General features: G+C 40.5%; 1 protein-coding gene across 2 annotated transcripts in view; it reads left to right on the forward strand.

Moving 5' to 3' along the window:
• The window catches only part of LOC118804798 (fibronectin type III domain-containing protein 3B-like), a 188,685-nt gene that overhangs the window by 118,559 nt on the left and 53,400 nt on the right, over positions 1–16,726 (forward strand). For both annotated transcript variants that reach the window (XM_036565449.1, XM_036565450.1), the window contains 4 exons: positions 7,644–7,801; positions 11,423–11,482; positions 12,450–12,588; positions 14,788–14,841. In XM_036565449.1, coding sequence (XP_036421342.1) covers positions 7,644–7,801; positions 11,423–11,482; positions 12,450–12,588; positions 14,788–14,841 — 411 coding nt within the window. The remainder of the gene's footprint in view (positions 1–7,643; positions 7,802–11,422; positions 11,483–12,449; positions 12,589–14,787; positions 14,842–16,726) is intronic.

Consider the following 16,726-nt stretch of genomic DNA (forward strand, 5'->3'; position numbering starts at 1 on the left):
ATGATCCATTCCACCTTAAATGGTGTGACAGTTGCATTTTTATACCTGTGACCGCTGCACCACTTAAGGTAGAATGGAAAATTGGTATAAGAAGCTGGCAAATAGGACACCAATTTCAGCCTCACCGAACTTCATGGCCTACAAAACTAAGCTGTTACGTAGCATCATACGAATCGCGTTCCTCAGCTGTGCTGAGAAAGCCTGTGTGAATTATGCACTACGCTAACAATTTATAATCATAATACAATATATAATCTTACAAGCTTTTTCAAGGCCAAGTAATCTCTTATAGACTCGACTACGGCTACGTTCACATTACAAGCCAAATTGCTCAAATCTAATTTTTTCATTTGAAAAGATCAGATTTGTGTGTCCACACAGCTCTGAAAACATCAGATCTGAGTCACATTAGGGCAAAAAAATCTGATTTGTGTGTCCACACAGCTCTGAAAACATCGGATCTGAGTCACATTAGGGTAAAAAAATCAGATTTGTGTGTCCACACAGCTCTGAAAGCATCAGATCTGAGTCACATTAGGGCAAAAAAGTCTGATTTGTGTGTCCACACAGCTCTGAAAACATCAGATCTGAGTCACATTAGGGCAAAAAAGTCTGATTTGTGTGTCCACACAGCTCTGAAAGCATCGGATCTGAGTCACATTAGGGCAAAAAAATCTGATTTGTGTGTCCACACAGCTCTGAAAACATCGGATCTGAGTCACATTAGGGTAAAAAAATCAGATTTGTGTGTCCACACAGCTCTGAAATCATCAGATCTGAGTCACATTAGGGCAAAAAAATCAGATTTGTGTGTCCACACAGCTCTGAAAACATCAGATCTGAGTCACATTAGGGCAAAAAGATCTGATTTGTGTGTCCACACAGCTCTGAAAACATCAGATCTGAGTCACATTAGGGCAAAAAGATCAGATTTGTGTGTCCACACAGCTCTGAAAACATCAAATCTGAGTCACATTAGGGCAAAAAAAATCAGATTTGTGTGTCCACACAGCTCTGAAAGCATCAGATCTGAGTCACATTAGGGCAAAAAGGTCTGATTTGTGTGTCCACACAGCTCTGAAAACATCAGATCTGAGTCACATTAGGGCAAAAAAATCTGATTTGTGTGTCCACACAGCTCTGAAAGCATCAGATCTGAGTCACATTAGGGCAAAAAAATCTGATTTGTGTGTCCACACAGCTCTGAAAGCATCAGATCTGAGTCACATTAGGGCAAAAAAATCTGATTTGTGTGTCCACACAGCTCTGAAAACATCAGATCTGAGTCACATTAGGGCAAAAAAATCTGATTTGTGTGTCCACACAGCTCTAAAAACATCAGATCTGAGTCACATTAGTGCAAAAAGATCTGATTTGTGTGTCCACACAGCTCTGAAAACATCAGATCTGAGTCACATTAGGGCAAAAAGATCAGATTTGTGTGTCCACACAGCTCTGAAAGCATCAGATCTGAGTCACATTAGTGCAAAAAATCAGATTTGTGTGTCCACACAGCTCTGAAAACATCAGATCTGAGTCACATTAATGCAAAAAAATCAGATTTGTGTGTCCACACAGCTCTGAAAACATCAGATCTGAGTCACATTAGGGCAAAAAAATCTGATTTGTGTGTCCACACAGCTCTGAAAGCATCAGATCTGAGTCACATTAGGGCAAAAAGATCAGATTTGTGTGTCCACACAGCTCTGAAAACATCAGATCTGAATCACATTAGTGCAAAAAGATCAGATTTGTGTGTCCACACAGCTCTGAAAGCATCAGATCTGAGTCACATTAGGGCAAAAAGATCAGATTTGTGTGTCCACACAGCTCTGAAAGCATCAGATCTGAGTCACATTAGGGCAAAAAAATCTGATTTGTGTGTCCACACAGCTCTGAAAACATCAGATCTGAGTCACATTAGGGCAAAAAGATCTGATTTGTGTGTCCACACAGCTCTGAAAACATCAGATCTGAGTCACATTAGGGCAAAAAGATCTGATTTGTGTGTCCACACAGCTCTGAAAACGTCAGATCTGAGTCACATTAGGGCAAAAAGATCAGATTTGTGTGTCCACACAGCTCTGAAAGCATCAGATCTGAGTCACATTAGGGCAAAAAAATCAGATTTGTGTGTCCACACAGCTCTGAAAGCATCAGATCTGAGTCACATTAGGGCAAAAAGATCAGATTTGTGTGTCCACACAGCTCTGAAAACATCAGATCTGAGTCACATTAGGGCAAAAAAATCAGATTTGTGTGTCCACACAGCTCTGAAAGCATCAGATCTGAGTCACATTAGGGCAAAAAGATCAGATTTGTGTGTCCACACAGCTCTGAAAACATCAGATCTGAGTCACATTAGGGCAAAAAAATCTGATTTGTGTGTCCACACAGCTCTGAAAACATCAGATCTGAGTCACATTAGGTCAGATTTGTGCCACTTCAACCTGGTAATGTGAACGCAGCCTGTGTGGTTTCCATCACTGTGTGACTGTTGTCTATAAACATGGACTGAAGTACATTAGCATAGCAAAACACAGTAGCAGCCACCTGGAAGACTGAATTATGGGTAATTGAATTGGTGAAGTGAGCTTTGTTGGCTATGTTAGCCTTGTAGCTCCTTGTGGTGAAGACCAGACACCAAACCTGTCTTATAATTCTTGCTGGACTAGCGCTTTCATTATACTGAGAAGGAAGCAATGATGTCTAAAATATCTGTATGAGCTCTTCTTCACAGCAATAAAGCTCCTCGCTCGCTCCCTTCAGCGTCATTACTCCTCCGGGAGACGGGAGGAGTGCATTACTGTAATAGAAACGCAGACAGAGCTGTTAATGTGGTGCTAATGCTGCTAATAGAAGCGCTGACGTCCTTCAGTCGTCCTCTCTGTACACGAGTGCGTGCTCTCTGTCTGGTTCTCTGCTGTGGGAACATGTTAACGAGGAGTTAGAACGTCAGCTAGTCTCCTGATGAGTGATTCAGATTTGGAGGTGAAGGTTTGATCCCAGTTGTTCCTCAGCCTTCCAGAAAGTTCTTCTCCCATTTTAACCATCAATCAACTGGCTCTTAAAGGGGAATTCCATCATTTTTTAAAAACAAATCTCTGCATAATTAAGTAGTTATAATGTAAACAGAGCGGTTCAGAGTGGTTTGGTGTGAAACGCTCTGTTCTAGAGAAACTTACCGAGTCAGAACTGTTCACAGTGGTGGTGATAGGAACCAGACGTCCACCTCTAAAAGCTCCCTCACAGAAAGTTCCTACATGAAATGGTTATGAATTCACTGCCTGATGACTGAGACATTGTTTTATGACTTAAACTCCATTCATGGTGGAGGGATACATGCAGGGCGCTGTGAGGCAAAATAGTCCCCAAAGAAAACTTATTGTTTCAGATTTTCCACTATTTTCCATCATCAACATTCCATATAAGCTCAGAAGACTCGTGTAGGTTCACTGGTGGTTCTGGATAGTAAATAAAATGTCTATATCTGTGTTGTAGTCATGGCGACCCCTGGTTCCCATCACCACCACTGTAAAGACATCTGAACCATTTCACACCAAACCACCCTGAATCTCTCTGATTACTTCTCACACACTGAGTTATGGGGGAATGTAGAAAAATCTGGTGGAATTCCCCTTTAGGCTTGTCAGATGCTGGACACTCCTGCAGTAAAACAGTGGAAAAGTGTGGAAGCAGCTGATTGACTTTGAGTGTTAGCTTTTTTGGCAGGTAGCACTGGTGCTGGAAAAGTTGTGGTAAAAATATTAGGTGACACTTTATAATTAGAGACCCGTATAAAAACAACTACATCATAAAACTTTGTTGATAGTTAATAAATATATAGTTATTACTTAGCATTAATAAGTGCTTTAAATTATTTGACTTATTGATTTACTCAGTGACTTACAAATACTTAAAGAAATGCATTATATTGAAGTATAAAAAGTTATACAATGTATCTTCATAAATATTTTATTAGATATCATATGAATTTGCAACTTCATAATGGGATCCAATTAATGATTATTAATGTTTACATTGTTAACCTGTTAATAATGATTAACTGATCATTAAGGAAACTTTCAAGCATCACTTGAAAGACAGTACAGAACTACTGAATCATTTAAAACAGGATGTATATTTGATTATTATGAGTAGTGCGAGTAAATTCTTAATATTTCAAGTTTATGAGTAGTTTATTGATTTAAGTTTCTGCCGTTCAAAATAATTATCGGTTATTAGAATGTCACCCCCTAAAAGGTTAATAATTCAAACTATGTATTAATTTATTAATGCATTTGTAACAGTTATATAGTTATTAACAGCCATTAACAAACATTATTAGATCATGATCAATTTGCTGTTTATTAGAGCATCTTATTTTTAAGTGTTGGTAAACATTGTAGCCCTGAGAAAAAGTAAATATTAGTGGTGCCAAAGTTAATATGTTTATATATTTTTTTTAACCCCATTAGTTCATTTTCCCAGTTTGACCCTTTAAACCATCCATCGTTTCAGCCTGAAGCTGAGCTGAGAATGTACTGTTTATTTATTTATTCATTTATTTATTTTTATTTTTTGTTGTTACTATGACTCCACAGCTTTGTTCTTCTCTCTAAATAGACCTTTTAAATAGTAAGTTTCATTATGACTCTGTTATGAAAGTCAGTTATTTCCAGCCACTGATATGCTGTGAATTTGTTTATCACTGAAGTACATCAAGTCTGAAATACCATTTAGAAGCAAAGCGCATCATCAGTAATCATAGCACTGGAGGACGCTTGTAACAGAAGATACTGGACAGATTCCATACAGACAATTACTAACTAACAATTTATAAAATATACATCTATATTCTGATGAAAATGTCCATACAGCAAAATGTATCTAGTTTGGAAAAACTTTGGTTGACCACAGGGTGAGGTAGCGGTGGCTTTCAATGATTTTTTCCCTTGGAGATGAAACAGTTTAGACAGAGTTCCTTATATGGGCATAACTACGGCTACAGAATGACATCACAATTTCAGAGGTCTGTTTGAAGACGCTTAAATCAGAGAAGTAACCACCGTACATCCACCCTCACAGCCCTGTCCTCTATTCACACTAAAGGACAGACTGGTTTTGGAGGTGAATTGGCTGACCGTCCAGTTGCTGGTGTGTTTATTAGCTGAGTGTATGTGTGTGTAGTGAATCACTGCTGCTCAGAGTCATCACCACACACACTCTGCTCCTCTGTGATGGTGTTTGTCTGAAGACCGTAGAAGCTTTATGGTGGACGCTGTACTGCAGTCTGTTTATCTTCTGTCTGTCAGCTTCTAACACAGTGGGTGTAGACCTAGTGTAACCATGGAAATGGGTGTAGACCTAGTGTAACTATGGAAATGGGTGTAGACCTAATGAAACTATGGAAATGGGTGTAGACCTAATGAAACTATGGAAATGGGTGTAGACCTAGTGTAACCATGGAAATGGGTGTAGACATAGTGTAACCATAGAAATGGGTGTAGACCTAGTGTGACCATAGAAATGGGTGTAGACCTAGTGTAACCATGGAAACGGGTGTAGACCTAGTGTAACCACGGAAATGGGTGTAGACCTAGTGTAACCACAGAAATGGGTGTAGACCCAGTGTAACCATGGAAATGGTAGTAGACCCAGTGTGGCTATGGAAATGGGTGTAGACCCAGTGTGACCATGGAAATGGGTGTAGACCTAGTGTGACCATGGAAATGGGTGTAGACCTAGTGTAATCATTGAAATGGGTGTATTGTAACCATGGAAATGGGTGTAGACCTAGTGTAACCATGGAAATGGGTGTAGACCTAGTGTAACCATGGAAATGGGTGTAGACCCAGTGTAACCACGAAAATGGGTGTAGACCTAGTGTAACCATGGAAATGGGTGTAGACCTAGTGTAACCATGGAAATGGGTGTAGACCCAGTGTAACCATGGAAATGGGTGTAGACCTTGTGTAACAGCTGAAATGGGTGTAGTGTAACCACGGAAATGGGTGTGTCCCACTGCTCCATATGTCAGTTCTACAGTTCAGATGGATGTTTATCAGTCCGGCTTGTTATAATTCTATCATCTGGATTGTGAAAGCTGGGCAGTAAGATTAGGTCTGCACTATTTACAGATTCCCCAGCATCATCTAGCTCACTTTAAACATGGAGGAGGCACAAAAATTTGGATTTCTAAAAGTGCCCCCTCCACCTTTATCTAGTGAAAACTATACCTATGTAAACTTCTGAATAAGAGGCCGATTCTTAGATGCTTGAAATGTATTTCTAAGGCAAATATAATTAGCGTATTTGATGTATATAAATGAATTCAAATTTAGAAAATTGAAGTGGAAAACATATTTAAATTATCCGTAGTTGGTTTGTGAGTCAGTGTGGTGAAGATGGAGGTAGAAGCTTTAGGACTTGTTTTACACTGTTTTGGTCACTGAATAATTCTATATGTTTTATTTCATAGCTTTTATTCTAAAATGTGAAAAAATGGTAAACATACAGGAAGATTCATCACAAGCAGGTGTCCAGACTTGTGCATGGTACTGTGTTCACCTCTAAATTGCCCTCATGCGGTTCTAAGACAGGAATAAAGAAATGTGTTTTCTGATGTGCATTTTATGAGCAGGCGAGGTCGGACTGGGGTCGCCCTCGGTGTGCCATGTTGTGTAATGAAATCTTTTTTCCTGAGAGCAGCCTCTGGAATGACTTTTCTCTTTTTGCTTGTTGTTAAATTTAATATTTTGTTGCCCCTTTGCTTTGAGGTCACTTCAAAGAAAAAGGAAAATAAAACCCCACTTTGATTTTTTTGAGTCTGCATTTGTAGGATTGCAGGATATGAGACTCTGAGTGTTTATCTGGTCTGGTCTGGTCTGGTCTGGTCTGGTCTGTATCTCCTCTGCTATTTTAAAAAATATTTTTTTTACAAAATGTATTTCTTTTTTTTTCTTTCTTTTTTTTAGATTTTTAGCCAAGTAAATTTCAAATATTCAAACATGGACCTATAAAGCAGTGTACATATGTGTTTTGTGTGCAGGTGTGTGGTATAATGGTGTGTTTTGTGGGCAGGTTTGTGGTATAAAGGTGTATAAAAGTGTGTTTTGTGGGCAGGTGTGTGGTATAAAGGTGTATAAAAGTGTGTTTTGTGTGCAGGTGTGTGGTATAATGGTGTGTTTTGTGGGCAGGTTTGTGGTATAAAGGTGTATAAAGGTGTGTTTTGTGGGCAGGTGTGTGGTATAAAGGTGTGTTTTGTGGGCAGGTGTGTGGTATAAAGGTGTATAAAAGTGTGTTTGTGGGCAGGTGTGTGGTATAAAGGTGTGTTTTGTGTTCAGGTGTGTTTTGTGTTCAGGTGTGTTTTGTGTTCAGGTGTGTGATGTAAAGATGTGTGCAGGTGTGAGCTCTAAAGCAGTGTAAAGGTGTGTTTTGTGTTCAGGTGTGTGGTGTAAAGGTGTTTTGTGTGCAGTTGGGTGCTATAAAGTGTGTTTTGTGTGCAGTTGGGTCCTATAAAGGTGTGTTTTGTGTGCAGTTGTGTGGTATAAAGGTCTGTAAAGATGTTGTTATTGTGTGTACAGGTATGTGTTATGATGTTATTGTTTTTATTTTGTTTTGTTTTGTTTTGTTTTGTGCAGGTGTGCAGCGTGCAGGCTCGGACAGCCAGGTTAAGGTGGACGCCCCCTGCCGGCCTCCAGAACAGAGACAGGCTCAGTAACGGTCACCCGTACACCTGCACCTATGAGGTCACGTTATCAGACAAAGGCCGCGACGGCAAGTTCCGCCTCATCTACAGGTAAGAGCAAACACAGGTAAAAGGGAAAGTCCACCCTAAAGTTACATTTTTACATTTGCTCTGTCAGGTCCATCTTGAGGGGTAGTGGGGCCTGAAGTTGGTCACCTTATGCTGGCCGGCCTGACAGACTGCATTAGATGCCAACATCTTTAACATTTAACCCACACACTCTGGTGTTTGTGATCGTTGCACATGAAAGTGCAACCAAAACACTCGATTATAATCAATGACGCCCTGGACTCCAGCTGTGAGCAGAGGATCTCTAACACCAAACAAACTGCTTATTTACACATATGAGAACAAAAAGTAAGATAAATCTCAATAAAACGTCTCAATAAAAAGTTTATATGCTGGTAATAGATAGGGTAGCGAGGGTACTCACCCATTTCAGTTGAGGTCTTGAGCTGTTTTCTGGTAGGCCTGTGGTTTGTTTACGTTGCGTTCACATGCACACTTGCTGTAGACATCCTGAAAGCTTTGCATCATGATGCAATACTACACTGGACACTCACTTGCTGTTAGGACACAATGAGAGTCCTGAGCACTGACTGGAAGGTCATTCCAAAGCTGTGGTCTCCAGAAAAAGCTCTTCCTCCTGCTGTAGCTTCTAGGTTCTAATTGAGAGCCAGCTTTCTGTGGTCTGAGTAGGATTGGCAGTTCATAAGAGGACATAAGTTCAGGTACTGAGGGGAAAGAAGGCCACTTAGTTTTATATCATACCACTGTTTTATATTAAAATAGCAGAATTTTGTAAGCGATATGCAATTGAACTGGCCACCAATGTAATGTTAAAAAACAGCACTAATATTGTCAGACTTATAACTTTGGCTTCCACATTCTGCACTAACTGAAGCTTGTTTAGGCTTTTTTACAGTAGTCCAATCTTGGGGTAATAAAGGCCTGAATTATATTTTTATATTTTTATTTGTATTTCATGTCTTAGGACAGATTGAATCAACAGTGGCATCGAGTTTAAATTATAGAGAAAAGCCATATATAAAATACTAAATGTGCCATAACTTTTGCACAGGACAAATTTTATACCCCCCCCGCCCATGGTAAATTATCCAAATAAATTGTTATTGCAAATTATAATGTATTATAAGAGATATAATAACAATAATAGTGGTCCTAGAACAGAACCTTGTGGGACACCACATATTACCTTTGTTTGTACAGAAGTCTGTTAATGATGCACTCAGAGCAAAACATGCTCAACACATTTATTCATGTTCACCCACAGAAATAAAGGCTTCCTGGTTTTGGTTCACCAGACATTTAATTTTAAAAACAAATATGCACTGTTGCTATGGCAACAAAACCTTGTATCTCCAAAACGGTAACTTTACACTTTTAATTTCGAATGGAAGTTAATGAAACCAGATTGTTTTCTACAATCTTTTACAATATTTTGAAACATTCCTATTGTGTTCATCATGACATTTTAATACAATGTAAAGCACAACTGATATTTTCAGATTAAGTCAAAAATGAAAAACAAAATGAAAACAAAAATGGAGATATAAGGGTTTGTGCTGACAGCAGCAAAATGTTATATACACTATATGGCCAAAAGTATGTGGACACGCCTCCTAAGTGTTTAGTTCAGGTGTTTCAGCCACACTCATTGCTAACAGGTGCATAAAATCAAGCACATAACATTGCAGTCTCCATAGACAAACACTGGCAGTAGAATGTATCGTACTGACGAGCTCAGAGACTTTGAATATGGCAACGTCATAGGACGCCACCTCTGCCACAAGTCAGTTCATGAAATTTCAGTCCTGCTAGATCTACCCTGTCAACTGTAAGTGCTATTATTGTGGAAATGGAGCAACAACAGCTCAGCCATGAAGCAGTAGACACTGAGTGAGCCGCCAAGTGCTGAAGCGTGTATCATATACAAATCACCTATCCTCTGTCGCGTCATTCACTATGGAGATCCAGTCTGCCTCTGGAACAACATCAGCACAAAAACTGAGCATCAGGAGCTTCATGAAATGGGTTTCAGCTGCACACAAGCCTAAGATCACTATGCTCAATGCCAAGCGTCGGCTGGAGGGGTGTAAAGCACCACCGCTGGACTCTGGAGCAGTGGAACCGTGTTCTCTGGAGTGATGAATCAGCTTCACTGTCTGTCAGTCTGATGATGAATCTGGGTTTGGTGGAGGTCAGGAGAACATTACCTACCGGAATGCAGAGCCAACAGTACAGTTTGGTGGAGGGGGGATGATGGGCGGGGCTGTTTTTCAGGGTTTGGGCTCTCAGTTCCAGTGAAGGGTGATGTTGATGCTGTAGCACAAAGACATTTTACACAGTTATCTGCTTCCAGCTTTGTGTCAGCAGTTTGGGGAAGAGCCTTTCCTGTTCCAGCATGACTGAGCCCCTGTGTACAAAGCAGCTCCATAAAGACATGGAGTGACCAGTTTGGTGTGGAGGAACCCAAGTGACCTGCACAGAGTCCTGACCTCAACCCCATCAAACACCTTTGGGATGAACTAGAACGGAGATTGTGAGCCAGACCCTCTCGTCCAACATCAGTGTCTGACCTCATAAATGCTCTTCTGGATGAATGGACAGAAATTCCCACAGACTCTCTCCAACATCTTGTAGAAGCTTCCCAGAAGAGTGGAAGCTGTTAGAGCTGCGAAGGGGGGCAACTCCATATTAATGCCCATGGATTTAGAATGGGACGTCCAACAAGCTCATAGAGGTGTGATGGGCAGGTGTCCACGTACTTTTGGCCATATAGTGTGTGTTAGAAACTGTGTGCACATTTTCTTTCAGCATAGTAGCAGCAGCTAATTGGAAAACATGTTTGAAACGTTAAAATGAAACATTTCCGAAGTTATTCTGTAGTTTTTCTGGGAAGTTTTATGTGGGGTTGAAATGGGGACACGTCTCATTTAGAACATTTTACCTGAAGAAAAGTTAATCTATTCACACAGAATGAGTCACTTTTTTTCCTGTGAGTTGAACAGCTTGAAGTAATATGATTGTAGAACGTGTCTCCAATTCAGATCGGGTGTGATTGGAGTTTTGCATAAATATTTTGCATAATCAAAAGCAATTATAGCTTCGGAGAAGTTTATTCATGGTGCTGACTCTGGATTCTTGAATCTAAAGCTTTGTTTGTTTTCATTTATTTGATTCCGTTCAGATTTGTCAAATATTCAGACTGCTTTTTAAGCCTTATAAGTTGTATCATAAGGCATAAATAACAATGTTCTCATATGTTAATTATCTTAATTTTGACAAGTCTAGATTATAACCTTTCCATCCATACCAGGGTTAGTTAGTGCTACTGTTTATAAGGAGAAGGAGAGATATTTTATTATGATTTGAGTTTGATTAAAATGTGTTGTTGTGTATTCAGTCTAGTTTTGCAGAAAGAAAAAAAAATAAACATTTTTGTTAATTTTGGACGTTAAAACAAAGAGAACTAAGTCAGACGTGCAGACTCAAATCTAAATAGAATTCTTTACAGAACTTCTGTGTAATTAGTTCTGTAATTATGTGTTTATATGTGAGTAGTAATAGTAACTGAGGGTTCTTCTGCTGTTTAAGACTAACCGTTCAGCAGTGTTTTAACAGTGTTCCTTCATGTGTGATGTGTTTCAGTGGTGAGGAGCTGGAGTGCACGCTGAAGGATCTCAGACCCGCTACAGATTACCACGTACGGTACGACTGCAGAAAACCTTATTATTATTTACCTTAATATAGAAACATTACCACTTTGGATAAAGCTTCAAAACACTGATTAAATACATGTTTTTCTGAATTTATTGCCACATCTAACACAAGGTTGTTACTGAACAGTGAGCTCAAAAGACAAAAGTCAGTGAAGAAAAATTAAATCTCAAATTTAGAAAACAAAATGTCAAAGTTTACTATGGATTGAAGTTCAAAAGTTCATTTCAAATCTGAAAGGCATTTTGATCTAAAAGCTTTTTTGTTTGTGTATAATCTGAATAGGTTATAGCAGTTAGCAGTTTTTTCAGATGTATTGATAATTTGTGGTCCATTAGTTCTGTTTAATCAATCTCAGTACGTCGCTCAGCAGTAAAGGTCAGTGTGATACATGTATCCGCCTCTCTGCCTCGGCAGAGCGAGACTGTGTACAGTTCTACTCAAAAGTTTGGACACACCTGCTCATCAGGGGTTGTTCTTATTTCTTAATTAAAAGTTATCAAAGCATTGAAATAACAAAAAGAATTAAACCCTGAGTTAAAAGCCTTAACTAAATCCAAACTGCCCGTCCCCATTTTTCAATGTGTGGAAAAAAAAACATCAAAAATGGAGATTTTGCGGTTTTGTTCTGATGACGATGGTGTCCATTAGTTTATACATTACGTTTGCTCCATACATTATTTATATTAACATAAAAATGTCACATATACTAAGAATATTAGAATAACAAAAGTACATAATAATAGTAATAACAGCAACAACAATAATAATGATCAACAATAATAATGATCATGTAATAGATGTAATAATAATGAAAATAACAGTAATAATAAATGAACAGTAATAATTTAAATGCACAGTTTTATGCAAAAGTTACACAAGTTACAAATAACATTAAAACAATAGGTAGTAATTTTATGTGTTGTATTTATTCATGTATGTGTTTTTTCCCCCTCAGAGTGAACGCAGTGTGTAATACGTTTAAAGGCTCATGTTCAGAGGTTGGAACTTTTACAACACACAGCAGCAGCCCAGACTGTCCTTCACCCCCGAAACTCACCCACCGCACCAAAAACTCCCTCACACTGCAGTGGAAGGTAGGACACGTACGCTCAACCAGTGTGTGTACACTGTACGGCCAAAAGTATGTGGACACCTGACCATCACACTTATATGAGCTTGTTGGACGTCCTATTCCAGATCCGTGGGCCATATTATGGAGTCGCCCCCCTTTGTGGCTCTAACAGCTTCCACTCTTATGGGAAGCTTCTACAAGATGTTGGATAGTGACTGTGGGAATTTGAGCCCATTCAGTCAAGAGAGCATTTATGAGGTCAGGCACTGATGTTGGACGAGAGGGCCTGGCTCACAATCTCCGTTCTAGTTCATCCCAAAGGTGTTCAGTGGGGTTGAGGTCAGGGCTCTGTGAGGGCCACTGGAGTTCCTCCACACTAAACTGGTCACTCCATGTCTTTATGGAGCTGCTTTGTGCACAGGGTCTCAGTCATGCTGGAACAGGAAAGGCTCTTCCCCAAACTGCTGACACAAAGCTGGAAGCAGATAACTGTGTAAAATGTCTTTGTGCTGCAGCATCAACATCACCCTTCACTGGAACTGAGAGCCCAAACCCTGAAAAACAGCCCCGCCCATCATCCCTCCTCCACCAAACTCTACTGTCAGCACTGTGCATTCCAGTAGGTAACGTTCTCCTGACATCCACCAAACCCAGATTCATCATCAGACTGACAGATAGAGAAGCTGATTCATCTCTCCAGAGAACACGATTCCACTGATCCAGAGTCCAGTGGTGGCGCTTTACACCCCTTCAGCTGACGCTTGGCAGTGCGCATAGTGATCCTAGGCTTGTGTGCAGCTGCTCAGCCATGGCAACCCATTTCATGAAGCTCCTAACATGAGTGTCCATGGTCTACTACTTCATGGCTGAGCTGTTGTCGCCCCCAGGTGCTTCCATTGCACAATGATAGCACTTACAGTTGTCCAGGGCAGATCTAGCAGGATAGAAATTTGTACAAACTGACTTGTGGCAAAGGTTGCATCTTATAACAGTGCCACTTTTAAAGTCCCTGATCTCTTCAGTGCGGCCCATTCTACTGCCAGTGTTTGTGTATGGAGACTGCATGACTATGTGCTGCAAAGGATGTGGCTGAAACACCTGAACTCAGTTGGGAAGGGTGCCTACATACTTTTGGCCATATATAATGCTCATTTTTTCAGGCCACAATACTGTATTCATCATTTTGTTGTGAAATAACCTCTTCATAAGCCATTTTCTGATTGGTTATATGCTGGAACACTGAAGTGTTCTCATAAAATAGCATTATTTATTGATATTACCAAATGTGAGTTTTTGGTTACATTTGTGCAAAAAGTTAAAACATATATATAGTGCTAAGAATGGCGAATAAATATGTACATTGATAAAGTCTTTGGATTTATTATAATATATCTTTCTCTTTATTTTATTAACATTTATAGGCTCGGATAATTAAGTCATTTTTGTATGTAAATTCAAAGTAGTTTACTGGTTACTGAGTTGCATTACTTTTACAGCTGTTGTGTAAAAATACAGGATATTTCTGTAATTTAATTACAGTTTATTACTGTGAGTTTATAGCAGAATAGCAGCTCCATCACAGTAATCTGAAGGTGCAGATGAGTGTGGAGTCACTGGTATTTACTGTTAACGTGGTTCAGTAAATTACTGTCAAAGTAACACAACTAGGAGCCTGTATTTTTACGGTAAATTTACAGTGAAAGTTCTTACAGTGAAGACGCGCTAATGAACTTTGTTAATGATGTAATTCTGATTATGATTCTCACACAGCAAAATTCTGAGCATTCTCTCTTCAGTTTAACTCTGAAGTGTCATCGTTTGATGCTCTCATCTCTGAAAAACCACCTGCTGCTGACGGACTTGTTAATGAAAGGAGAAATTAGAGTAATTGCTGGAGTTATTTGGAAGATTGTCCATCAAAGTGCATCACAATCTATATGGAGTGGAATTGCGTTCACAACACTGTAGTACACGCCTTCAAATGACTGTGCATCATCATCAGAAAGGGGTTTTATCATGAGGTGGTGAGATTGCCTCATTAAAAGCCCCTCTAACTCGCTGAATGAGGGCTTTTATCTGTCTCTCCTGCTGGTTGAATTCTCTGCTTCAGGACACAGATGGACGTGCCGGTTGCGTAACTCATCTGAAGAGGAAATTAGAGTCGTAATGGGAATAAACATCTTCCTTTTTTCATGTGACGTCTTCATTTTTCTCCCCTCAGCCTCCTGTCGACAACGGATCGAAGATCACCAGCTACCTTTTAGAGTGGGACGAGGTAAAGCTTGCTCTTCTGTTTCGCCCAGGGAAAAAAGGACAGTATGATCGTCAATCAAACTTACCTTTACAGCACTCGTATCGAGAGAGACAGAATCCAGTGGCAGAAATACATTTTTGAGTAGGACTGTGAAAAAGTGGGGGTAACACTTTCTATGAATGTTACGTTTGTAAGCATCTATGAACGTATTTATAACATGTTATACTGCATTCATACGGCATTATAAACATGATTCTAAACATTTATAAAAATGAATTACACGGGCTCCCGAGTGGCGCAACCGTCTAAGCATTGTCCCTCATCAGGAGATCGTGAGCTCGATCCCTGGTGATGCTACAGCCGTCCGTAGCCGGGAGTCCGAGAGAGCACAATTGGCCTCGCTCTCTCTGGGTGGGTAGGATGGCCCCCCCTCTCCCCCCATCACTCAGCGCGATGATAGTCAGCGCAGGCGTCTGTTAGCTGACGTAACAGATCTGGCGGTTGGCGCTTTCCTCCGAGCACGTTAAGCTGTCCAGTGACGTTGCGTGAGCGGCAGCTCGAAAAGAAAGCGGTGGCTGGCTTCACAGGTCTCGGAGGAAGCCTGTGTTAGCCTCGCCCTCCTAGCGTTGATAGCATCGTGTGATTGGGGGAGTCCTAACTAGCGGGTGGAATTGGAGACGACTAAATTGGCTATGACTATATAGGTGCACTTTGTAGTTCTACAGTTACAGACTGTAGTCCATCTGTTTCTCTGCGTACTTTGTTAGCCCCCTTTTACCCTGTTCTTCAGTGGTCAGGACCCCCATGGACCCTCACAGAGCAGGTACTATTTGGGTGGTGGATCATTCTCAGCACTGCAGTAACACTGACGTGGTGGTGGTGTGTTAGTGTGTGTTGTGCTGGTACGAGTGGATCAGACACAGCAGTGCTGCTGGAGTTTTTAAACACCTCAGTGTCACTGCTGGACTGAGAATAGTCCACCAACCAAAAATATACAGCCAACAGCGTCCTGTGGGCAGCGTCCTGTGACCACTGATGAAGGACTAGAGGATGACCAAAACAAACTGCGCAGCAGCAGATGAGCTATCGTCTCTGACTTTACATCTACAAGGTGGACTGACAAGGTAGGAGTGTCTAATTGAGTTGACAGTGAGTGGACACAATGTTTAAAAACACCAGTCTGATCCACTCAGACCAGCACAACACACACTAACACACCACCACCACGTCAGTGTTACTGCAGTGCTGAGAATGATCCACCACCCAAATAGTACCTGCTCTGTGAGGGTCCATGGGGGTCCTGACCACTGAAGAACAGGGTAAAAGGGGGCTAACAAAGTATGCAGAGAAACAGATGGACTACTCCTATAACGACTTCCGCTGACTGGAACATGGAAGTATGAAAAGAGTCCATTGCTGACAGCCGTGCAGTTATCGCCCTACCTGTTTCAACACTTGAGCCCCCCTGTAGTGATACAAAGCAATAGCAAGACCCTACACATCAACCAGAATACTGGGTTAAACCCAACCAACACTGCAGCATTTCACTATAAAGCATCTGTTAACTTCTGCACAAAGAAGACAACATAACCGAGTTCATATCAGACAGCTGAGATGAACAAAGACAACACACTAAACTTAAAAACCTGAACCTAATCATCCTAGACCGAACCAGTCTGCCTTAGCAGGCATCAAAGAAGTTTATGGACCATTCATATCTTGCCTTTGATTATTCGATGCATTGAAGCACACATTTGTTCTGATTGGTTGTCCTATATTGTGTCTCATTCAAAAAAACAGCCCGGGCTAAAATACTCCTTATGACATCAGTTTTGGTGGGCGGAGCTAAAGTGCTGCAGGCTGTTTTATTGTCGCTGAGTGTCCTCTAACCCTCTTTCTGTTTTCT

Source organism: Colossoma macropomum, unplaced genomic scaffold, assembly GCF_904425465.1.
Source record: "Colossoma macropomum unplaced genomic scaffold, Colossoma_macropomum, whole genome shotgun sequence".
In the NCBI taxonomy this organism is placed as follows: Eukaryota; Metazoa; Chordata; class Actinopteri; order Characiformes; family Serrasalmidae; genus Colossoma; species Colossoma macropomum.